General features: G+C 36.2%; 1 protein-coding gene and 1 long non-coding RNA gene across 2 annotated transcripts; both read left to right on the top strand.

Annotated features, from left to right (window-relative positions):
* Positions 1–10,247: 10,247 nt before the first annotated feature.
* Positions 10,248–13,088, top strand: LOC104213996 (uncharacterized). The gene is made up of 5 exons (XM_070153774.1): positions 10,248–10,305; positions 10,539–11,664; positions 12,104–12,188; positions 12,276–12,371; positions 12,525–13,088. Exons 1-5 carry the CDS (start codon positions 10,248–10,250, stop codon positions 13,086–13,088), a joined length of 1,929 nt encoding a protein of 642 aa, XP_070009875.1.
* A 6,852-nt stretch (positions 13,089–19,940) lies between these two features.
* On the top strand, positions 19,941–22,374 carry LOC104218864 (uncharacterized). The gene is made up of 3 exons (XR_709100.2): positions 19,941–20,352; positions 20,433–20,892; positions 22,207–22,374. It is a non-coding gene; the product is annotated as an uncharacterized lncRNA (long non-coding RNA).
* The last annotated feature ends 3,745 nt before the right edge of the window (positions 22,375–26,119 follow it).

The raw sequence follows: 26,119 nt of genomic DNA, 5'->3' as shown, positions 1-26,119 counted from the left end.
ATCACGGAAGCGTTTTCTTCATTTGTTACTTTCGTAGCAGATGCAAGATTAGCTAGAGCGTGTACCTCGACATTTTCTTCCCTTGGTATTTGAGTGATTTTCCAAGTTTGGAATTGTCTAACTAAATCCCATGCCTTTTCCAAGTATTGCTACATCCTGGCCTCTCTAGCTGTATAAGTCCCCGGCATTTGGTTAATTATGAGCTGCAAATCGCTTTTGATTATGCCCTGCTCTATTCCGAGCTCTTGCACCAATTCTAAACCTGCAATCACAGCTTCATATTCTGCCTCATTATTAGTGATTGGATGATACTTTATTGCTTGTCGTATGGTTTCACCTGCAGGTGGTACCAGGACAATGCCTAGACCTGCTCCTTTTACATTTGATGAACCGTTAGTAAATAAGGTCCAAGTACCTGGATTAGACCCGTTAAATACCTGCAGTTCTTTTTCTTCTTCCAATTGTATCCCTTTACTAAAATCTACCACGAAATCTGCTAAAACTTGTGACTTTATTGCAGTTCTAGGTTGATATGTAATGTCATATTCGCTTAGTTCGATAGCCCACTTGGCTAATCTACCCGAAAACTCTTGTTTATGCAATATATTACATAAGGGGTAGGCGGTTACCACAGAGATAGGATGACATTGGAAATAAGGTCTTAATTTTCTAGATGCCATAATTAAGGCTAATGCAAGTTTCTCTAAATGAGGATATCGAGTCTCAACATCTAGCAAAGATTTGCTAATATAGTAAATCGGTGATTGTTTACCTTGGTCTTCTCGAACTAATACGACACTTACCACTACTTATGAAACTGCAAGGTGGATAAGCAATTTCTCCCCATCTTTTGGTTTGGCTAGCAATGGTGGATTTAACAGGTACGCCATTAAATTTTTATGTTCCTGTTGACATTCTTCAGACCATTCAAATTGGTTTTGCTTTTTTAAAGCTGAAAAGAATTTGAAGCACTTTTCTGATGACTTGGAAATAAACCTTCCCAAGGCTGTTATTCTTCCTGTCAGCCTTTGTACTTCTTTTTTGCTCGTGAGTATATCTAGAATTTCTTCAATAACTTTAATCTGCGCATGATTTACTTCAATGTCACGGTTAGAAACAAGAAATCCCAAGAACTTACTTGATGACACACCAAATGCATATTTCTCAGGATTTAACTTCATGTTAAATTTGCGAAGGATCTGAAATGTATCAGTCAAGTGTTGAATATGATCCCCTGTTTGTTGTGATTTGACCAGCATATCATCTATATACAATTCCATAGTTTTTCCTAGGTGTTCTTGGAATATTTTGGTCACTAGCTTTTGGTATGTGGTCCCAACATTCTTTAAACTGATCGGTATAACTTTGTAACAGTAAGTCCCCCTGTCTGTGATAAAGGAAATTTTTTCTTCATCTAGAGGATCCATTTTAATCTGATTATATCCTGAATAAGCATCTAAAAACTTAAGAATTCATGCTCTACAGTAGCATCAATTAGTTGATCTATGTGCGGTAATGGAAAAGAATCTTTAGAGCAAGCTTTATTCAGATTAGTATAATCTACACAAACTCGCCATTTACCATTCTTTTTGGGCACTACTACAGTATTAGCCAACCAATCTGGATACTTTAACTTGCGGATGGACCCGATTTTTAAAAGTTTTTGCACCTCATCTTGAATCACCTGATTCTTGAAGGAGCCTTGCTTCCTTTTTTTTTGTTTGATAGGCGGGTATGATGGATCTTCATTCAATTTGTGGGTCATTACCTCCGGTGGTATATTTGTCATATCTGAATGGGACCAAGCAAAACAGTCAGCATTAGCCTTTAAAAATTCAATCAACTTACGTTTTATTTCTGGGCTAAGGTTGGTTCCAATGTAGACTTTTCTGTCTGGTCAATCACTACAAGAAATGAGGTTTTTAGTGACGGATTTCAACAGCGACTCTATTAGTCGCCACAAAAAGTCGGTGATTTAGTGGCGATTTATTAAATTTGCCACAAATAATTACAGCTTTGGTGACGACTATCATAGTTGCCATGAAAAAAGTACTTTTAGTGAAAAATAAACTGAGGTCTCAACAAATACTTGCAACTATACGGCTAAATTTCATTTTCCCGCAAAAATAAAAATTTTATGTAAAAGTTTTAGTAGCAATTCATAGATAGTCGCCAAGTATAAGAATGCGTGGCGACTTAATCGCCACAAACACAGTAATTTAAATTTTTTAAAATATAATAAAATTAAATTTTTTCTGAAAACAGAGTGGGAAAACCAAAGTATACGACTTTTTGTTTCCCGTAAAACCAATAAGTCAGGAACTAAAAAACCCTACAATTTTGTTTCTGTTATGATAAAAATCAAAATATGGTGGATGTCTACTCTTCCTCCATGATCTTTCTCTCAAATGGTTAATGACATATTCAATGACATATTTTCTATGTTCAATGACATATTCCATGACATATTTTCTTCACTTTTCATGCCTATATAAAGGCCTTGTAATAGATAGAAAAATACACACAATTGAAGAAAAAAATCTCTTCCTTCTCTCTATCTCTATTTCTTGTTCATGTTTTACTAAATTGGTTTTATTTCTTATTCATGTTTTACTAAATTGCTTTTATTTCATAACACGTTATCAGCACGAGTCTCTAACTAATTGTATATATATATATCTACAAAAAAATTCTATATCCGGAAAGATTACAATTAGAAGCCATACATATCATCACATGGTTAAATGTAAAGAGAAACTACATATGGTAAGTAATGAAATGTAAGAAGGTATGATTATCTTATACTTGTCATTCCTTTAAAATCTCATATGCACACAACTTCGTACTACACCTGTATTGCATAAGCACATATTAATATTACATCTTTTATATCACATGAATGGAATAAAATTTTCGAAGTTCTATATGTGAAAATCATAGTAGCAGTTAATTGTTGATATGATGCATGTCATGGTAACCAAGGATATTTTATATAAATTGTCCTATGCATATTTATGTGTTAACTATCTTCAATCTGTCCTGCCGCTTTAAACATTTTCTTTTACTTGGATGAATATTTTTTTCCTTTTGGATTTTTACACTTGCATATAGTACCAAAAAAAAGGAATAAAAAATAAAATAAAATTGGTCATACTGATTAAAAGCATAAATCATCTTGAAGAAAACAAGAAATACTTCACATCTTTATCTAGGTTGATTAATTAGTACTTCTTTGATATTTGGAAAACAAACCAGCTATTTGAAAATATACTTCATAATTTATGGTCGTATCATTTGAAAGCAAACAATGATTAGTATGACTACTAGAAGAGGTATTTTTGAGTATCCATGACCTACTTGATGTTTGCTACTGACTTACCATTTTTAAGTATTTTATATGAATGATGCACAAGCTACAACTGGTAAGTTGTTACCTATAATGTCACTTTTCAGGTAATATAAATGCTGAATTTATGTATTAGTACTATATATATGTTAGGTGTACTTTTGATAAATTTATTCACTAATTTCTTGGTTGAATTGAGTGAAGGAAAGTCATGACGTTAAATCAAATCCAATAGGTAGGGTATACCCCGAAAACAACAATATTTTTGAGAGAGACTCAATAAATATTATGACAATGATTTTATGATCCTTTTAAACTCTTATAGAATTTAGAAGAAATATTCTCACTACAAACGGTTGTATTTCATATAGATGCTACAAATAATTAATAAAGATTTACACTAATTTGAGAATTGTACACTTATTTAAGAAAGCAAATTTGATTTGCTAAGTTGCAAATTAGTTGTGTATAACTTTATTAGCATGTGATAGAAATTAAGGCTTGAGATTAAACTATTATGTCATTGATTGAGGGTAAGACATGGGATCAAATCCTGATGCTCCATAATGATAAGAGTTGGGTTTGAGTCCCAATTTATTATGGCCTAACATGCCTTTATATTGGTAAGACATTGGGTTTGAGTCCCAATGTACCATATTGATGATATAATGATGACTAAAGAAAAATAATATATTTTTCATGAAAAGGCATGAAAATTGTCCCATTTGTTCCATTCTTGAAGTGAATGTGATAACAATGCATAATAAGTTTCAATGAAGACAATTGGTTGAACAATGAACGTGGGCGTTCCAAATATCAAAATAATAATAATCATCACTATGATTATAAAAGGAGAACAATAAGGGTTCTCAAAATAGTCCTTCAAAATGTGAAGGCAATGCTTACCATCAAATTGGTATGAAAATAATAAAGCACGTCGCTGATTATGATCCATTCCTTGAAGAGAATGTGACTTATGATAAGCATTGAAAATGCATACCCATTCCTAAAGTTGAATGTGGAAATATGTGATAAAAGCAATGAATAAAGACATGCAATTCATGATTATATGAATACCACACAACTCACCTCTAAGGGCGGTTTGAGTAAAATAAAGAGAATAAATATTATTGTGTAGTTACATGAATATGCCATTGGTCGCGTACATGTGATATGCCAAATATTATTTTGTCATGTCTTATAAAAGTTATTAAAGGCAAAATTAAAGCAAGAAATGATTTTGCTTATGATGATTTTGACCATGACAATTTATTATGATATAATTTTCTCCGTGAAGGAGACATTTACCATATGAATGGTATGATAAAAGATCTTGTAGTACAAAAGTTGTTAAGAACTCCGGAAAAACTAATTTGTTACTACCCGGATGAATAAACTTATTCATGACATTGATATTGTAAAGTCTCAAAAGAAACTTTTTGAGTTTCAAATATATAAGTCAAAGTGATTGGCATATTGAGACTATAAATGAAAGGAAGATTGAATATCTTCATATTTCTATAATCATACCGGGTAAATATGAAAGGTTACCCGATCTTCTTTCTATTTGTACTACACAAATATAAGCATGATGCTGGAATCATATGCCACAAGTAAACTAGAGATTTACTAAAATAAATATTAATTGGCATGACCGGTTGACCATATCGGTTCAATTATGATGCGAAAAATTAATTAAGAATTACATTGACACATATTGAAGAATAGAAGATTCTTCAAGAATTCTCTTGTGCTGCTTATTCTCATGATATACCAGTTAAAGGTTGGGATTGAATCCTTTGATTTCTGGAAGGAATAAAAGGTGATATATATATGGGCTCAGTCACCTGCCATGTGGACCGTTTACTATTATATGATTTTAATAGATGCATCTATTTTATGGTCACATGTGCATTTGTTATCAACTTGCAGTTTGGTTTTTGCAAGATTGCTTGCTCAAATTATTAGAGCACAATTCCAGAATATAAATTATGATGATTTATCTTAATAATACTGGTTTAAATCCAAGTTGGTTTAGCAAAAATTGTATGCCTCCAATTATAGCTAAATCATTAGTTATGAGAACAAAACTTCCAAAAACAAATTTTGGTATGAGATTTATTATTTAATATACAGCAGCACTTGTACGCATCTAGCCAAGTTATAAAAATTTCTCCCTATCACAATCGGTTCAGGGTCAAGAACCAAATAATTTCTATATAGAAATATGGATGTGCTATATGATTTAATTATGCCACCAAAATGCACAAAGATGAGTTCTCAAAGATAGTTGGAAAATGTGTTGGTGATCCCAACATTAGGGGGAGAAAATGGGCAGTTGAGAAAGTGATACGTGAAATGAATTATTATGAATACATATAGATCCTCGTACAAGAAAACATAAACTTGAAGTTCAAGTGATAATTCATTTACAAATTATTGTCAGACGCATTTGCTGACCCAAAGCTAAATGTCATATTTCAGCTGCTAATGCTCCAAATAGAATAAAGTCCATGAGGGACAGAGTCTATGGCACACATGAAGTGTAACAGACCAATCGGTTCCAAAGATAAAACTCCTTGAAGAAGGAGAGAGGCAAATATTCAAAATGGTCATAATAAGGAGGCAAGTGCCCTAGAAGAGCACCACAACATAACACTTCATAAGACCTCATGAGAGAGGCTCAGGTACCTGAAAATAATGAAATAAAGAGATCTCAATAAGCTATGTCTTTATTGGGTAATAATGGAACCGACATAAAATGATTGTCGACGATATTGTTAATATAATGTAGCACTCAATATGATTAATATTGACGAGGATCTTGAGATCAAATCTGTCATGAAATTTGGACGGATAAAAGATTAGCCAAATAAAAAATACGCAATGAAATTGACTTCACTTGAAAAATGTGAAGTTGAATGGATAGTCTAACACCTGAAAGTATAAAGTCAATTGAGGTATAAATGTGTTCTTGTGCGAAAGGTTCAAGTCGATAGACATAAAAACGACTTGTGGCACAAGAAAATTAGTAAATATCCTCACTTTGATTATATGGAGACATGTTCTCTTATAGTGGATATAGTCACTTCAGGTTTTAATCTGGCAATATATGAAAAACTTGATATGCGTATAGTGGATATCATTGAAAGATTTAAATTGTCTTGGAGCATATTAAGGTTTCCAAGAAATTTATTAAATAAAGCTTCAAAAATCCTTATACGGATTGAAACAATCAGGGCCCATGTGGTATAATCGCCCGAGAGAATACTTGTTGAAAGAAGGGTATAAGAATAATTCAATTTGTCCTTGTGTCCTTATAAAAGGATATGGATTTGAATTTGTTATAATCGCCATGTATGTTGATGATTCAAATATCATTAGAACTCCCGGAGAGCTTCCTAAAGCAGTAGACTGTTTAAAGAAAGAATTTGAAATGAAAGATCTTTGGAAAGACAAAATTTTGTCTTGGTCTACAAATTGAATATATGAAAGATGGAATTATTGTCCTTCAATCAGCATACACTAAAAAGATTTTAAAGAGCTTCTATGTGGATAAAACACATCCATTAAGTACCCCGATGGTTGTGAGATTACTCGATATAAATAAAGATCCACTCTGACCTCATGAAAATAATGAAGAGCTTCTTGGTCCTAAAGTACCATATCTTAATGCAATTGGTGCGCTAATATATCTTGCTAACACTACAAGGCATGACATAACTTTTTCAGTTAATGTCTTAGCAAGATATAGCTCCGCTCAAAGAGAAATTGGAATGAAATCAAGCACATATTGCGTTATCTAAGGGGGATTACCGGTGTGGGCTTATTTTATGGCAATGATTACAATACCGATCTTATTGGTTATGTCGATGTGGGGTATTTATCTGACACACACAAGGCTTGATCTCAAACATGTTATGTGTTTACATGTGTGGCACTGTCATATCTTGGCGATCGACTAAGCAATCAATCGTGGCTACTTCTTTTAATCATGCTGAGATAATTGCTATTCATGAAGCAAGTCGAGAATGTGTATGGTTGAGGTCTACTATACATCTTATTCGAGACAAATGTGGTTTGAAGTGTGATAAACTACCCAAAGTTTTGTATGAAGAAAATACAACATGCATAGCTCAATTAAAGGGAGGATTCATAAAGGAGTTAGGACAAAGCACATTTCACCTAAATTATTGTTCACACATGATCTTCAAAAGAATGGTGATATTAATGTGCAACGGATCCGTTCAAGTGATAATATGACTGATTTGTTCACCAAATATCTACCGGCGTCAACCTTCAAGAAACTAGTGTACAAGATTGGGATACGAAGGCTCAACAATGTGAACTGATGATCTCATCAGGGGGAGTTAATACGCGTTGTACTCTTTTTCCTTACAAGGTTTTGTCCCATTGGGTTTTCCTTGCAAGGTTTTTAACGAGGCAACCAAAAGTCGTATTTCTAAATATGTGTACTCTTTTTCCTTCATTAGGATTTTTTTTCCCATAGGGTTTTTTTTCTAATAAGGTTTTAACGAGGCACATTATTTATGGACATCCAAGGGGAGTGTTATGATAAAAATCAAAATATGGTGGATGTCTACTCTTCCTCCATGATCTTTCTCTCAAATGGTTAATGACATATTCAATGACATATTTTCTATGTTCAATGACATATTCCATGACATATTTTCTTCACTTTTCATGCCTATATAAAGGCCTTGTAATAGATAGAAAAATACACACAATTGAAGAAAAAAATCTCTTCCTTCTCTCTATCTCTATTTCTTGTTCATGTTTTACTAAATTGCTTTTATTTCTTATTCATGTTTTACTAAATTGCTTTTATTTCATAACAGTTTCAATAAGGAAAAAAGATCTCTTTTCCAACTACAATTCTTCCAAATAAAAAAAAAAAACTAAGGAAAGAAGTTCTATGGTGCAACTATAATTCTCTCAAAAGTAAACCAGCGAAAAAACTTCTCTGCTCAGATCAAATTTCTGTTTCTGCTCAGATTTCTCCAGGCAATATGTTTTTCCCTCTTTGTGTTTTATGTGAATTCGCTCGGAGTACTCCAAAAATCATGATGTTATGGTTTTCTATTAAATTGGTTGAGTTGATTTTGATGGATACTTCCAATTGATCAAATTGACTTTTCTGTTAAACCTGATTTTGACATGCTTATACTTCATATTTACATTTATTTTTAGGAAAATTTATATATTAGTTGCGGCAAATAATCACCTTGCTTACTGGTTTATGTCCAATAGTAGAACAAATATAAATTTGCATAATTAGTGAGAAAGAAATCTGCACAATTTAATCCATAGCATTAGATATTATATTTAATAGTTTGGTAAACTGTAATAGCTATAATTTAATTTCCCCCTTCACACATGACCTATTATATGGTTTATGTCCAATATTATACGTTGATTTAGTATCGACGATACACTTTGCCTTTAAAGATTAAGTTTTGTCCCTTAGAATTTGGGATAATTGTTTGGAGATCGATCACATGTTATTGTCAACTTATTTGATTTCCTATATAATTTAGTTCCTTGTATCATACAGAGTTTGGAAGGTTTTGGATTATTTTGATTAAAAATACATCTCTTTCAAATGATATAGTTGTTGATTTGGTTTCTGCTTTTCATATTGATTAGTTCAAGTTCATTCCTGTTGCTTGTTGTGTGATTTGAAAATGAATTTTAATTTCACTGTCTTAAAAATAAGCTTCAGAGTTCATTATATTTGCTATGATAAAGGGTAATGGGAAGATACTTTTTAAGCAACATTAATGCAAAGTTCTCATGGCTTAAAATGATTTAAGGCCAGAATCGGCAACCTATAGTAACATAAAATTATTGCACTTTAGAGGTGAATTAATGTTAGTTATTCTATAAGACCAAATATTGGTGTTAAATTAGTTTTTAGAATATCCAATGTGTTCTCATTTACTATGTGTCAAAAGTCTTATATCCTAGTATCTGTACTCGTGTAGATGAGTTCAACTCTTGCTTATATAACGTGGTTAGTTTTGATTAGTGACGTGCATACATTTTTTGATTGCATTTTTTTGTAGAAAATAGCAATGGATAAAAGTTGACTGAATATTAAGAATAAATGTATAAAAGGTATATTAAAGGAATAAAACTTTCTTAATTGGGCATACAGTCAACCAAATGTGAGCACTGTGATCAGATGTCCTTGTAAAGGGTGTAGAAATACAGGGTACATGTTGAAAATCCAAATAAGAAGACAATTGTTGAGCAATGGGTTTTGGGACAGTTATAAAGTGTGGGACTTGCACGGAGAGGTGTTAGTAAGACTTGAAAATTCTGATGTGATAAACAATGATGAAGTAGAGGATGATAATGCTGAAGAACATGATACTATTGGGATGATTCATAATGCTTATGGATATGCGAATACAGCTGTTGCAAATAATCTTTCACACCACAATGAAGAACCAAATTTGCAAGCACAAAAGTTCTACAAATTACTTGAAGATGCTGAGACAGAACTTTATCCTGGTTGTAAAATATGTCAAAGTTATCTTTTGTGGTTAGACTACTTCACTTGAAGTGCCTTAATCATTGGACCAACAAATCAATGGATGACTTGTTGATCTTCCTTAAAGAAGTTCTTCCGGTGGAGTCACTTGTTCCAAATTCTTTCTATGAAGCAAAGAAAGTACTTCGAGACTTAGGCTTGGGGTACATCAAAATAGATGCATGTCAGAATGATTGTATCTTATATTGGCGCGAGCATGCCAATGCATAATCATGTACTAAGTGTGGTGAGTTTAGATGGAAGTCAAAAGAGAATGGAGGCAAGAAAGTAGCTCATAAAGTCTTGCGACATTTTCCTATCAAACCAAGACTGCGGAGATTATAAATGGCAAGAGAGACAGCAAAAAAGATGAGGTGGCATAAGGAGGAACGTGTTGATGATGGTATCTTGCGACATCCGTCTGATGCAATGGCATGAAAATCTTTTGATGAGAAACATGCCAGCTTTTCTGCTGAATTAAGAAATATTCGATTAGGTTTTGCAAGCGATGGGTTCCAGCCTTATGGGAACATGAGTTCCAACCATAGCATATGGCCAGTCGTACTAGTTCCATATAATTTACCCCCTGGGATTGCATGAAGAGTGGGTATTTCATGATGACACTTCTTATTCCAGGTCCTAAGTGTCCAAGCAATGATATAGATGTATATTTACAATCGATGATTGAAGAATTGAAAGAATTATGGGATGGAGCAGAGACTTATGATGCATACTCAAAATCTAACTTTATGATGTGTGTGGCTATTATGTGGACAATTAATGACTTTCCTGCCTATGGGAACCTTTTGGGATGGTCAACCAAATGCAAATTTGCATGCCCTTATTGCCACAAAGATACACAACCGATTTCATTACGTAGTAAATTGTGTTATATGGGGCATCATTGCTTCCTTCCATTACACCATCCATGGCGCAAAAATAGGAGGTTATTTGATGGGAAAGTGGAAAAGGGAGTTGCACCTAATCCTTTAACAGGTGATGATGTACTTATGCAACTACAAGGGTTGGGTAATGTGACTTTCAGTAAAGGGAAAAAGCGAATGCGTAATGCCCCTAATAATGCTTACAATTGGACGAAGAAAAGTATTTTTTTCGAATTTCCATGTTGGAACACACTTTTGTTACGATATAACCTTGATGTGATGCATATAGAAAAAAATATATCCTATAACGTTTTATCAACTGTGATGAATGTGGTTGGGAAGACAAAGGACACGTTAAAAAGTAGATATGATTTGGTGGACCTTGGTATTAAGCAAGGTTTGCATCCAATTCAGGATGGGAACAATGTGTTGTTACCATCAGCATGCTACACATTATCCCCAGAAGAGAAGCTGAAGGTGTGTAATTTCTTAGCTAATTTGAAGGTTCCTGATGCCTTTTCATCTAATATTTCTAGGTGTGTCAAGGTTGAAGAGAAAAAGATACATAGATTAAAAAGTCATGATCACCATGTATTATTGGAAGACATTTTTCCATCAACCATTTATGGTGTGTTGCCTAAGGAAGTGAGTGAATCAATTATCGAAATAGAAAATTTTTTCAAGAATTTATGTTCTAAGTGCTTGATAATTGAAGATCTTGATATCCTAGAGGCTGAAATTGCTATCACATTGTGCAAGTTCCAAATGGTTTTTCCTCCTGCGTTTTTCGATGTCATGGTTCATTTGCCCATTCATTTTCCAAGAGAGGCAAAACTAGGTGGAGCAGTTCAATATCGGTGGATGTACCCTTTTGAAAGGTAACATGTTATCCTTTAAATTTCAATATTATAATTTCGGAATGTCACATTGTTTTTAACTAGTCATTTGTATACAAGTATTTGGGAATACTTAAGTCGTATGTTCGTAACTATGCTCGTCCTGAAGGCTCAATTGCAGAAGATTATTTGGCAGAAGAAAGCCTCACATTTTGCTCACAACTTAAAGAATATCTCAACCAAGTTCAATAGGCCAGCTAGGAATGATGATGAATCTGTATCACATGGTGAGATATATATCTTTAAAAATAGTGTACGAACAAAAGGTGGTTCAGATCCCGCCCCGCTCTCTCGTGATGAGTTAAACCAAGCATCCATATATGTGCTTCAAAATTGTGAAGAAGCTTGGCCGTTCCTTGTGTAAGTTTCTGGAGAACTTCAAGATAATTTTGTATTAGGATAGTTCATTATTAAAATGTAGGGAACACACTAGAGCGATGGAAAGACAAAGTGGAATAGGGGATGAAAGACATAACAATGACTTTATAGATTGGTTTCGTGCACATGTAAGCGATGAATAAAATGACATGTTGAATATTAATGTTATTATCACATATGTTATTGATTACGAGAGTACTGTTTGTCTTTTGTAGATCTTACAACTATCTGCACAAGGACATGCAAATGATGATCTCATAAGCTTAGCACTCGGTCTTAGAGATCTAGTGCTTCGATATTCCACATTAATGGTGAATGGATTTAGATTTTAGACAAGAGATATCGAGTCAAGAAGAAAAATACAGAATTGTGGAATTCTTGTTAGAGGAGATGATTCAGACTCAACAAAGGAGTATTACGGTATATTAAAGGACATTTACGAGTTGTCTTATGTGTGAAATAAGAAAGTTTACCTCTTCAGGTGTCATTGGTGGGATGTGGCTCACTTAGGAAAAGGATATAAGATTGACAAATATGGCTTCATAAGTGTGAATACTCGTTGTGCCTTGAATACAAATGAGCTATTTGTGTTGGCATCTCAGTGTGAACAATTTTTCTATGTGGACGACATGTCTAATAAAGATTGGCTTGTTGTTGTGAAGACAAATCCTCGTGACCTTTTTAATATGCCTGAAAAGGATATTAATTCTACAGAAATTGAAGATGAAGTATTACCGAGTGAAGATGCTTATCAACAAGAGCAAGTTGAAATTAATACATCGCGCGTTCATGCTCAAGAAATTGATATTGTGGTGTCCTTAAATATGGATGATGTTGAACCACAAATTATTGATTATAACCAAGCGACTGAAGCTCAGACAACTGTGCATAATGAGGACGATGGTTTCATTAAAGACGATCACATGGATCTGTATTATAGTGAAACAAGCGATGAAGAGTTACTTGATGATAACGATGGAGAGGACACCGACATAGATGATGGGGATATTGAGTTGCCAAATAGATAGCTTTCGTATTTCTTTCTATGGATTCTTATCTGTAGCTTCTTTATCCCCCTTATTATTCTGTGATTCAATGAACCTTCATCTTAATTACTACCTTTAATATACTAGAATATCCCTTTTACTTTTATATGTGATGATGACTTGAATTTTATAGCTTTGGTAAGCTTCTAAATGTACATATACAACACTTGTTGAGTTTAAGAATGATAGAAATCTCAATAATAGCACGATCCTTTACTAGACAGACATGAATCTTCACCAGAACTTTGATTTTTGTTTTCATATTTTTTATTTTGAGATATTGTAGGAAATGGTAGGATTTGGACGAGGTAGAGATGCACGAGGTGGAGGTGGAGGTGGTCGTGCAGGTGGCAGTATTGGAGTTCATGACAGTTCTACAGCGACGTCATCCTACAGGGCTAATGCACCATTGACAAGGCTTGAGCGCTCTTCTCAACCACAAGCATCTCGGGTACACATATTAGCACCTTCAAAGACGAGACATTCAAGTCAACCTTGTCAAGAACCTAATGGATCACAGTCATCAAGAATTGTTATCGAAAGTGTGCATCCCACTGTAGAGACTGAAAGTGTTGCGGGTTAGTTCTCTCAATCTTTCTATTAACTAATTAACAACTCAATTTGTTTAGTATTTTTTGCAATACTGGTGAACATCTTAAGACAAACATATACTATTAATTTGTCTAATGTGCCAAGAGATGGAATATAATTGAAGATGTCTAAAATTTGTGTGGTTGCTGAAACCTTAACACCACGCACTGACAGTAGATAAAATACTTTCCTTGTAAAATTATTAAGACAAAAATGTACTATTCTTTTTGTGATATAAGAAATTTAGAGTTATAGCTTCTTCTATTGTGATTAATGCTTTTGGTTAAATGGAAAATACTTCCTTTCTTTCTTCTTTGCTTTTTTGGCATGGTGAACCTGTTCATGACTTAGTTTTTCCATGTTAAAGTAGTAATTTCATGTTCCTTTTTATTTCATTTGCTTGTTCACTGTTATGTTTAAGACTTCATAGTCCATCAGCAAATAGTTTAGTTGTCTGGATTCACTTAGCTTAAAGATTGAATAATCATTCTCTGTTCACTGTTGAATATACATATTGGAGGAAAAAGATTTCAGCATGCAAATAGGGGAACTATCTGTTCATTATAATATTTATTTCTTCTAAACTCTGTCTTTATTCTTACAGTAAGAGGCTCTTTTTACCAGAATTAACTCTTTTACTGGTGCAGCTTGTATATATGAAAGAAAATCAAATTAGTTTGATGACTTTAGTTCAATTCAAGCAGAATTAGATGGTCTCTCTTGAATGTTTGTTAAATAGTTCTGTAAACTGATCACTACAAGTAATATTCATGACAGCCTTAGTATATGATTGTTAAATATATATTCTTTTGCGCGCAGCTTCTTGCAACAAATCCAATAAAGGAAGAGGGAAATACAAATCTTTACTTGTAGATATGAAAACTAAGCATGGTAGTAAAATTTCTATTGTCATTCCAGATGACATTGAGAGAGCTGTAGGTCCCGGGTCTAGGGACATTTTTAACTATTGTGGTTTGATTATGCGTAGCACTATCTTATTTAGAGATGGTGATTGGCAAGAAATAATCACAAAATATGGAGATGCGATGTGGTTGAAGGTTAAGATAATGATTTGTTAATAAAGTTATATCGACTTTTTATCACACGTTTTATTTACTCTCAAAAGCTTTTCGTATTTGCATTTAGGATAAATTTGAAGCTACCGGAGTTCGAGAGCATGTATTGCAAGCTCTTGTGGTCAATACTATGAAAAGGCTTTTAAGAACATGGAAGACTCGATTGCATGTTGAATACTCTCGCTATGCTACTGATGAAGAGAGATTATCTCATAGGCCAAGTGATGTTACACCTGAGGATTGGGTATTTTTGTTAGGACATTTTGGAAGTCCAGAACTCAAGGTAACTTGGTAATATAAATATGTGACAAATTACTGTTTCAATTTTGGTTCTTAATTTATGGATATAATTTCAGGCTGTGAGTCAGCGAAACAAAATAAACAGGGGAAAACAAATAACTAAACACTCATGTGGCTCAAAGTCATTTGCTGTAGTGGAGGAATCAACCGTACAAATTCATTTAGCACAATAATATTTCATATATTTATCATTCTTTTTTAGGTCAAATTATGTACTTAAATAGTTTTCCTCTACTTTAATAAATCATAGAGAAATCCTGTTAATGGACAAAATGCACCACCGGATCGAGTTTGGGAGCTCCAACATACTCGTAAGAATGACAAAGAAGAATGAAGGTGTTGGTTTATGTTTAGTCAACAATGGCATGCCAATTGGAGGAGTTGGTGGAAAGAGTTGGTGTGGATGCTAGGAGGAAGCTTCCTCCTTTGATGTCACCCATGACATCAAGAGGAGGTAGTTTGATGTCACCAATGACATCAAGAGGAGGTCTTTACCTCTATAAATAGATGCACTCCTTCATTTGTAGAAACCATCCCAAAAATAATACAACACATTGTAGTGAGTAGAGAGTTAAGAGAGAAATTCTTTTAAGTATAATTGGAAACTCTCCCCTTTCTTTGTTAATATTAAAAAGGCAATTGTTCTCTGGTGGACGTAGGATTATTTTGATCCGAACCACGTTAAATCTTGTGTTCTTTATTTTACGTTTCCGCTAACAATTGGTATTAGAGCAACAAGATTCTTTAACGATCCAAGGAGGAAGAACAAGCAAAGATGAGTTCCATGAAGTTTGAAATTGATAGATTCAGTGGACACAACAACTTCAATATCTGGAAGATCCAGATGATGGCGTTACTGCGGAGGGAAGTTTCAATCCATGCTATTGACGGAAAGTATCCTAAGGATATATCAACTCCCGACAAGGAGAAGATTGAAGGGGATGCATTGAGTGCAATCCAACTATCCCTTGCACCTAATGTGCTTTGTGAAGTGAGTACGGGTACCGAAGAGACGGCCAAACAGTTATGAAAAAAGCTAGAAGGGCTATACCAAGACCGATCAGTGACAACAAGGATGTTGTTATAACGACGTCTTCACACATTTAATATGGGGTCAGGTACTTCGTTATAAGATCATTTAGATGCGTTCAATAAACTTGTCATGGACTTACAGATTGCAGGAATTAAAAAGGAGGAGGAGACGCTTGCATGTGCTTTGCTATTTTCATTGACTTCAGGATATCATGATATTGAGAATTCAATGATGTATAGCAAGGAGCCTATCAAGCTTGAGCAAGTGCGACAGGCACTTAACTCTAGTGATGTGCGGAGGCACATTGAAGGAGATAGAGATGACCAGGCAAGTGGGCTCTTTGTGAGAGGCCGGACTAGCCAACAGGGAAAGAGCAAATCAAAGCACAGATCAAAGTCTCGTGTGAACAAGAAGAATACAGAGTGTTGGGGTTGTGGCAAGAAGGGGCACTTTGAACGAGACTGCCCAATGTCAAAGTCCAAGGAAAAGGCGAGTGCATCCACAGTTGAACAGGTACATGATTTTGATAATGATTATGTACTAACAACATCGTGTAATAATAATAGTAGTTATGGAAACAAATGGGTGTTAGACTCTGCTTGCACTCTGCATATGACGTTCCGAAAAGACTGGTTTAGCAGCTATGAGAAAAGTAGAGGAACCGTAGTAATGGGCAATAATGCAACTTGTGCAATAGTTGGCATTGGCTCAGTTCGGGTTCACTGCCATGATGGAGTCGTGAGGACTATTACACAAGTCCGTCATGTTCCTGATCTGAAGAAGAATTTGATCTCCCTGAGTACTCTGGATGAACAAGGCTACAGGTACATGAGCGAAGCAGGAACTATAAAGGTGACTAAAGGTTCTTTAGTCATGCTGAAAGGCAAGCTGGAGAACGGCCTTTACACATTGGCCGGAAGCACCATTGTTGGCTCTGCAAATGCATCTACAGTGCAGTTATCTAATGATGACAAGGCAAGACTATGGCACATGAGACTGGGTCATATGAGCGCACGTGGACTGGAGATGTTGAGCAATCGTAACCTTTTGGAAGGTGAGAAGATCAGCACACTTGACTTCTGTGAGCACTGCGTTCTAGGGAAGCAAAAGAAGGTCAGCTTCAGCACTGGCAAACACAAGACAAGAGGAGTGCTAGACTACATCCATTCAGATTTATGGGGTCCCTCTAAACTTCCATCGAAGGGCAAAAAGAGGTATCTTCTCACTTTTATTGATGATTTCTCACGAAAGGTTTGGGTGCATTTTTTGAAGGCAAAAAGTGATGCTTTTGAAGCATTTAAAGAGTGGAAGATTTTGGTTGAAAATCAAATGGAGCGGAAAATCAAGTATCTTCGCACAGACAATGGCTTGGAGTTTTGCAATGAAGAGTTTAATGAATTCTGCAAGGTTCATGGGATCTCAAGACATAGGACTGTCAGGCATACCCCACAGCAGAATGGAGTTGCCGAGAGAATGAACAGAACTCTTCTTGAAAAGGCTCGTTGTATGCTCCTACAAGCCAAAATGTCCAAAGTATTTTGGGCTGAAGCAGTTCACACTGCTGCTCATATTGTCAATCGATCTCCAGCATCGGCAATTGACTTTAAGACTCCGAATGAGGTATGGTCAGGTGAACCCTCTAACTATTCATACTTACGAGTATTTGGGTGTCCAGCTTATTATCACGTTAATGAAGGAAAGCTTGAACCAAGGGCTAAGAAGGCCATATTCGTAGGGTATGTGGATGGAGTAAAAGGGTACAAACTTTGGTGTTTGTCTTTACTCAAATTTATAGTTAGTAGAGATGTCACCTTTGATGAATCCTCTATACTTGATCCCCGTAAAGTTTCCGTGGAGTTTTCAGGAAACAAGAACGACGAGCAGGTGGAGCTTCCAGTGGAGCTTGCCAAGGAAAAGGATCAACAGACTCAGGTTAAAGATGAGTCAGAAGATGTAGACCTTGAAGAACTTGCTGTCAATGAACCATACACAATTGCAAAGGGGAGGGAGAAGAGGCAGACACGAGAACCGGAACGCCTTATAAATCAAGCAAACTTGATTGCATATGCGTTCGTAGCTGCACAAGAAGAGATTAAAGATCTGGAGCCCTCCTCGTATATTGAAGCAACTTCTTGCAAGGATGCCGCACAATGGCGGTTAGCCATGACTGAAGAGATGGAGTCTCTTCACAAGAATCAGACATGGGTCTTAGTGAAAAGACAAAAGGGGAAGAGGACAGTTGGATGCAAGTGGGTCTACCGAAAGAAAGAGGGAATTCCTGAAGTGGAAGATGCTAGGTTCAAGGCGAGATTGGTTGCAAAAGGATTCAGTCAGAAGGAGGGAATTGACTACAATGAGATTTTCTCTCCAGTCGTGAAGCATAGCTCAATTCGCGTGCTACTAGCATTGGTTGCCCAATTTGACTTGGAGCTTCAACAGCTTGATGTCAAAACTGCTTTCTTACACGGTGATCTAGAAGAGACAATCTATATGGATCAGCCTGAAGGTTTCCTAGCTGAGGGAAAAGAAGATCACGTATGCCAACTAAAGAAGTCTTTGTATGGTTTGAAGCAATCCCCTAGACAGTGGTACAAGAGGTTTGATGCATTCATGACTACACATGAATTCTCAAGGAGTGCATTTGATAGCTGTGTGTATCACAAGAAGATGTCTGGTAACTCAATGATTTATTTACTGTTGTATGTTGATGATATGCTTATTGCTGCTAACAACATTACAGAGATAAATGCTTTGAAGAAACTGTTGAGTAAGGAATTTGACATGAAGGATTTAGGAGCTGCAAAGAAAATCCTTGGTATGGAGATTTCAAGAGAAGACGGTGTTGTACATCTTTCTCAGAAGAGGTATATTGAAAGGGTTCTCAAGAGATTCAATATGCATACGTGCAAGCCTGTAAGTACACCATTAGCTCCTCATTTTAAACTTTCAGAGTTACAAATGCCTCAGTCCGAGGATGAGGTGGAGCATATGTCAAAGATTCCTTATGCCAGTGCAGTTGGTAGCATTATGTATGCTATGGTATGCACACGTCCAGATATTGCTCAATCTGTAAGTGTGGTAAGTAGATACATGTCCAGCCCAGGAAAGAGGCATTGGGAAGCTGTCAAGTGGATATTGAGATATCTCAAAGGAGCTTCTGGTGTTGGTCTGACCTTTCGAAAAAGTGGTGGAGGTATTTCAATTCTCGGTTATGTAGATTCTGACTATGCAGGAGATCTTGACAGAAGAAGGTCCACAACTGGATACATCTTTACCCTCGTTGGCAGTGCCGTTAGTTGGAAGTCGACTCTGCAGTCGATTGCCGCTTTGTCTACGACAGAAGCAGAATACATGGCAGCAGCGGAGGCGGTGAAGGAAGCTATCTGGTTGAAAGGTTTAGTAGCAGAATTGAGTTTGGTTCAGCTGGAATCAACTCTTAGATGTGATAGTCAGAGTGCTATTCATCTAATGAAAAATCAGAGATTTCATGAGCGCACTAAACACATTGATGTCAGATTTCATTTTATTCGAGATGTTGTTGAAGAGGGAACTATCAAGGTCGTGAAGGTTATCACAGACGATAATGCTGCAGATATGTTGACCAAGATAGTCCCACTCGCTAAGTTTGCACACTGCAAGGACTTGGCGGGGGTGTGCATCAACTGATGCAACTCCGAAGAGAACAGTTGTTAGGTGGAGGTGGTATGTTCAACAATGGTTTGATTTTTCTTGTTTCTTACAACGGGGTTGCCCAGTAAGCTTAGAAGTTTTGGCCAGAGTTGTTCACACGCACGCTCGTTAGTTAACAATGGCATGCTGAAAATGTTGGTTTATGTTTAGTCAACAATGGCATGCCAATTGGAAGAGTTGGTGGAAAGAGTTGGTGTGGATGCTAGGAGGAAGCTTCCTCCTTTGATGTCACCCATGACATCAAGAGGAGGTAGTTTGATGTCACCAATGACATCAAGAGGAGGTCTTTACCTCTATAAATAGATGCACTCCTTCATTTGTAGAAACCATCCCAAAAATAATACAACACATTGTAGTGAGTAGAGAGTTAAGAGAGAAATTCTCTTAAGTGTAATTGGGAACTCTCCCCTTCCTTTGTTAATATTAAAAAGGCAACTGTTCTCTGGTGGACGTAGGATTATTTTGATCTGAACCACGTTAAATCTTGTGTTCTTTCTTTTACGTTTCCGCTAACAAAGAATTGGTGTGGTCAGATCCACAGTCGCAGGAAATTCATGTAATCTCTTGAAATTGTATTTTATTTATTTTATTTTATGTCTCCTATTTTATATCATAAATTGTTATGCATAATTGCAGGGGCAGCTCCAAGAAATTGTGGAGCAACAACAATTTGAAGAAAATTCGATGAATGCAGATGAGATTTTAGTCATCGTACTTGGCGAACGAACTGGCTATGTTGGTGGGAAAGGGTACGGAAAAAGACCTACAAAAAAGAGCCGAGCGCAGCAGGAAAAATTAGAAGCAAGTACGTCTTCTTCAATGGAAAGTATGCGTCAAGATATGTAAGCTAAAATGGACAGAAAATTACAAGAAGAACGTGAACAAGCTGCTGAGTTGCAAAGAAAGTTAGAAGAACAAATGGCTGCTGAATTGTCACGGAAGCTAGAAGATGATCGTTTTGAGTTACAAAGAAAGCTAGAAGAAGATCGTGCTGAGTTGCAAAAAAAAACTAGAAGAGGAGCGCGCACACATGAATCTACAACTTGACAAAAGATTTCAAGAGCAGATGGCTACGATGATGGCTAGAATTCAAAAGGTAAATGCTAATGTTTCTGTACTCTACAAATGTACTTTACAGCTATTAATACAATGCTGCTAGTTTCATTTCACATATTAGTTTCTGGTAAAGTATGTATATGAATCGAAAGTACGCCTGCTACACAAAATAATTTCACTAGTCGCCTGCTGCACATTTTAATTTTACAAGTGAGAAAACAAAATAACAAAGAATCGTCAACAAGCTTTTAGGAGACCAGATTACAACTACTAACATACTTAGAAACCTTCAACACTACAAAGGATAAAAATTCAGTTTATTAATTTAGCCTCTCCTCACATTTAGGTCTCAAAAATCCTCTATATAACACCTCTTGAATAATGTTTTTAACTGGGGCCTGAGGAGATATTTTCTTCTTTGTGAAGATCCTGCTATTTCGCTCCTGCCAAATGTATATCAAGTGAAGAATTTCTTGAAAAGTAAATCATGTACAATGTCTATTACATAATGTAAATCCCTTTTTTTCTTTATAGCAAGAATAGATCTCCATTAGCTGATGAATTGAAATACCTTTAATAGATTTCAACATCCTAAAGATATTTGTTGCTGCATATTTGCCCTTAGCTCTATAAACTACCAATTCTAATTCATCGCTTCAATATACGGAACCTGTTTATGCCTTGCCGATTAAGATATTAAACCACACTTAAGTAGATAGTTCAAACTTAAAAAACATGTCAGTGCAACTCTCTGTTCTGTCAAGCAAAGGGAACATGAAAATCGGTGATGACACTCCATTTGGATAGTTTGTCTTTATTATATAGTTTGCCATGTAAATTCTCCTAGAGACTTTGTTCTTGACTTGAGGAAGCCTGCTACATTGTTAACTTTTTTTTACTAATGTCTTCGAAGGTTTAAGTCATTCTTGCTTTCTAACAGTTAGGTTGCATGACTTGAGGATTTTTATTCAATAATGGTTCAATTGTAAAGATAATATCCGTGTATAAGAATTGTCATTGTTGATAAGCTATACATTAATCTATTGCCTTTGAAATCCTCTGCTAAGATTTGGTTATAGTTTAAGATTGATATTGTCAAGAAATGTTCTTAGCCATGAAGCTATTTTAGCTTCCAAAACTGGTTTTAGCTGCTCTTACTTATAAATTGAGTATTGATTGTTCATCTTTGCCTAACTCTTGAACAGAACTGAACCAGGATCTCTTAAGTTAATTTTGAACATTTAGCTATTGGTCTTTGGCTTGTTATTTTGCCGATATGCTACTTGTAGAGATATTTCCTTTAGTACGTGCATCTGCTAATTTTGTTCATTATATATTTTTTTTACAATGACAGGAACAAAGAACTTCAACAATGAAGAAATGAAGTTGCAGAAGAGCAGTTTACAAATATTGGAGTAGTTTGAAGTTTTTGGAGTATTTTAAAGAAATTTTATTCTTTTCATTGAGGACGTGCAATTACAATGTTACTTTAGATTGTTTACATTTTTACCAATGAAAAGATTATATACAATTCTATTTCGTGAAATGTATTGTTACCACTATAAATAGGTTGTTTTATTATTGTTCGACTACTAGTATGAATCTATTATAGTTTTATATAAAAAAAATTTAAAACAGGAAATTTTTATTGTAGCGACTATTGTTGCCATAGTATTGTAGCGATATTTCGCCGTCATAAAAAGGTTAGTTTTGATAACAATCCCCTGTTGCCACAAAAAGTAAGCGGATATTAGTGACGATAAAAGTTGGCACAAAAAGGCGAGGAATTTGGGGCGACTAATGTTGCCACGAAAGATAAACCTTTTGTGGCAACAATGCTTCGCCATCAAAGAAGACTATTCAGTGGTGACTAACGTCTCTTGAAGGTATATTTTGAGTCAATCTTAGATAACTTTTCTGGCGATTAATGTTGCCACTGAAAGCAGATCTTTTGTGGCGACCAATTTAGCCGCGACGATTGAGTATGAGCCACTCACTATAGCCAACGACTATAGGGTCACCACTGATGGTCTTCTGTGGCGATTTTTAAACTTTCAGCGGCGACTTGTGTCGCCACAATAGGCCTTTTTTCTTGTAGTGAATGTACAAATAGCACCACAACTTCCAGTTCCTCGATCGTTGTTTTGATATTTTCATTTTCTTCTAGTTATTGAATAGTATCGGGCCTCGAGTCTACATCTGTTTGCCCATCTTTAGTTGAGGCTCATGTTGGTGCGTCCTCAACTAAATTCTGTGATTGCTATTTCTCGTCACTTTCCGTTTTTGAATCTGCCACGGAGTTAATGCTTCGAGAAGCTCTAGTCACCACAGATTTGTCGTATCCCCCATTGTGATGGAAACTTGATAACTTGATGTAAAGTAGATGGAACAACATCCATTTCGTGAATCCATGGTCTGCCGAGAATCATGTTGTAAGTCATATCCACTTCTACTACCTGAAATTTGGTGTCTTTGACTACTCCTTCTGCGAATGTGGTAAGTATTATCTCGCCTTTTGTTACGACGCTCGAGTTGTCAAAACCAGACAAGGTATGTGCCTTGGGTATCAATTTATCATCGGCTTGCATCTCGTTTACCACTCTCAATAGAATGATATTCACGGAACTACCTGGGTCATTCAATACTCGTTTTACATTAGTGTCATGTACAAGTAAAGATATTACCAGTGCATCATTATGCGGGATCAGTACGCCATCTGCATTTGCATCCTCAATTGTAATACTATCTTCTTCCAAAACCTATCAAACTCGCTTCCCGTGGGTAACTATAATTTTTGACACCTTCTTTGCTGCCATATATGTCACACCATTGATTTCTTCCCCTCCACTTATGACATTGACCGTTCTTTTTTTGTGAAGGAGGTTTTGGCGGTTCCTGCATTCTTCATATATGCCTGCTTTCCTTTTTCACTAAATAGTTCAGTTAAATACCCTTATTTTAATAAATGTTGTACTTCACCTTGTAGTAATCTGCAATCCGCTGTTTTGTGACCATGGTCGTTGTGAAACTCATACCAAAAATTAGGATTTCGCCTGTTTGGGTTTGATCTCATTTCCTTTGGCCACCATACCTTGTCTCCCATGCTTCATAAAACAGCTACCAACTCGGATGTGCTAGCATTAAAATTGTAACCGCCGATCTTTGCTTTTGAGTTTCTATCATCATCTCGCTCATCTCGCGTGTTTCATTCTTTTCCGAACCTTGATGATGAACCTGACTCTCTATCTCTTTATCTAGGATCATACCTTGAGTTTTCTTGTTTTGAACGTGAGTCCCTTTCTGCTGGTCCCATATAAGGCTCGTACCTATTTTTATCGGACCTTTTTTCAGTTTCAGCTCGTCTTGAACTCACCGTTTCATCCTTCCGAGATTGAATAATTGTATCTTCCTCTATTCGTAATTTCGTGTTGTATCTATTATAGACATCATTCCAAGTCGTTGCTGGAATTCTCGTAAACTTTCCTTGAGTCTCCTCGTGGCTTCCAAGCTTTTTTCATTTAGATTACCGGTGAAGGCCATAGCCACCCAGTTATCAGGTACACATGGCAACATCATCCTCTCACGCTGGATTCTGTCTACGAATTCCCTAAGCAGCTCCATATCTCCTTGCTTTATTTTGAACATGTCCTCCATTTGTTTTTCAACTTTTTTAACTCTCAAGTGTGCTTTGATAAATGAATCTGCAAGCTCAGCAAAAGAATCTATAGAATTTTCAGGTAAAAGAGAATACCATGTTAATGCTCTCTTTGTGAGTGTTTCTACGAATTTTTTGACCAATACTGATTCAATTTCTTGCGTGGTCAAGTCATTTCCCTTTACACCGGTTGTGAATGCAGTTATGTGATCCCGTGGATCAGTTGTTCCATCATATTTCGGAATATCGGGCATCTTGAATTTCTTTGGAATTGCTAGAGGAGCAGCACTTGGCTTCCAAGGTTGTTGTGAATATTTGTCCATATAAATTTCCTTGATTATAGGCGGCACTCCAGGTATTTGCTCTATGCGGTTGCTCTACTCCTTAAGCGGTTACCTAACCCTCCATTACGAGATTCGCTAGGAGTTCCTCCACTGCCTGAGTTAACGAGTCCTGAGCGAGAATTTTCTAGGCTGTTGTTGTTTGGAGTTGGTGTTGGCGGTACAACTGGCAACTGGTTAGTAAAAGCCTAAAAAGCATTGCTGACCTGCTGAGCGATTAGTTTTTTCAAAGCTTCATCGATAGCTTGATCATTTGCATGCCGCTCATTTTCATTTGATTCAGATCCGTTAGGAGTCCCCTCTAGCGATTGTCGAGGAAAATGTTGTGGTGAGAGAGCTAGAGTTCCTTCACCTTGTTGGTTCAGCTGACGTTGCTAATTTTCTTGGTGTTGTAAATTTTTTTGGTTGTTGTCGTTGACATTCGACATGATTATTTTGACAAACGAATCGATTTAGAAAGTAAAAGTGTTTACCATGAAAATGGTAATAACAATTAAATTTGTTGATGGGACTCTAAAAATACGTGATTTATTTTTATGCTAGTTGTTAAGGCAGTTGATGCTAGATATGTGAAGCTTAACAACTAAATACGAACTAAAACGGGGTTGTAATCAAACCGAGGAGCTATCCGTTCGGGCCTCGGGCTAACCGATGAAAGGCCTCAAGGTCGATACCTGGGCTCGAGCTCGAGCTGTCGGGGGTAACCAGGAAGGGAATAACATTTAGGATATAATTAAAAAAGGCTCTTTATGGCCAATATCAAGCAATAAATGAAGAACAAGTATAAAGGCAATAAATGAAGAAGGTAGCCTTGAGCGAGTAAGTTAGAGAGAAAAGAGAGAGAGAGAGAGAGTTGTCATTGAGCTTGTGTAGAATAGTTGGAGCAACAGTCGCCCTTTACAAAGTGGTGAGGATCCCCTTTATATAGGAGGGGGTATTCAAACATAGTACAAGAGTGCATTAAATGTAAACGCATGGAGATGGCACGGCTAGACGCGATACTAAGTTCTGCCAGTGCTACCTGTTCATCTTGGGAACTCCCCATTTCCCGTACTATAGCCGTTGGTACGCAATGCCCACCAGGGCCAGCACCAGACGACCCCCGAGGGTGGGTCTCGACCCTGGCTTTGCGGCTCGAGGAGCATGACTGCGAGGTGACCTAATGACGGGGAAATTGAGCCCCCGGTTTTACCGCATACAGATAGTCTCCGCATTTCTTATAGTGAAAGCGGTAAGAAACAATAAGAAACGACCCTGAATTTCTTCTTCCT

This window comes from Nicotiana sylvestris, chromosome 8, assembly GCF_000393655.2.
Source record: "Nicotiana sylvestris chromosome 8, ASM39365v2, whole genome shotgun sequence".
In the NCBI taxonomy this organism is placed as follows: Eukaryota; Viridiplantae; Streptophyta; class Magnoliopsida; order Solanales; family Solanaceae; genus Nicotiana; species Nicotiana sylvestris.
Note: the sequence above shows the minus strand (reverse complement) of the source record. Positions and strands in the feature narration are given on the sequence as shown.

Excerpts from the sequence above, each read along its gene's own strand:
- LOC104213996 (XM_070153774.1), top strand. The coding sequence starts at position 10,248 with ATGGCAAGAGAGACAGCAAAAAAGATGAGGTGGCATAAGGAGGAACGT. Across the intron at positions 10,306-10,538 it reads GGAGGAACGTGTTGATGATG|GTCCTAAGTGTCCAAGCAAT; the intron begins GTATCTTGCGAC and ends TTCTTATTCCAG. Across the intron at positions 12,189-12,275 it reads TAGATTGGTTTCGTGCACAT|ATCTTACAACTATCTGCACA; the intron begins GTAAGCGATGAA and ends TGTCTTTTGTAG.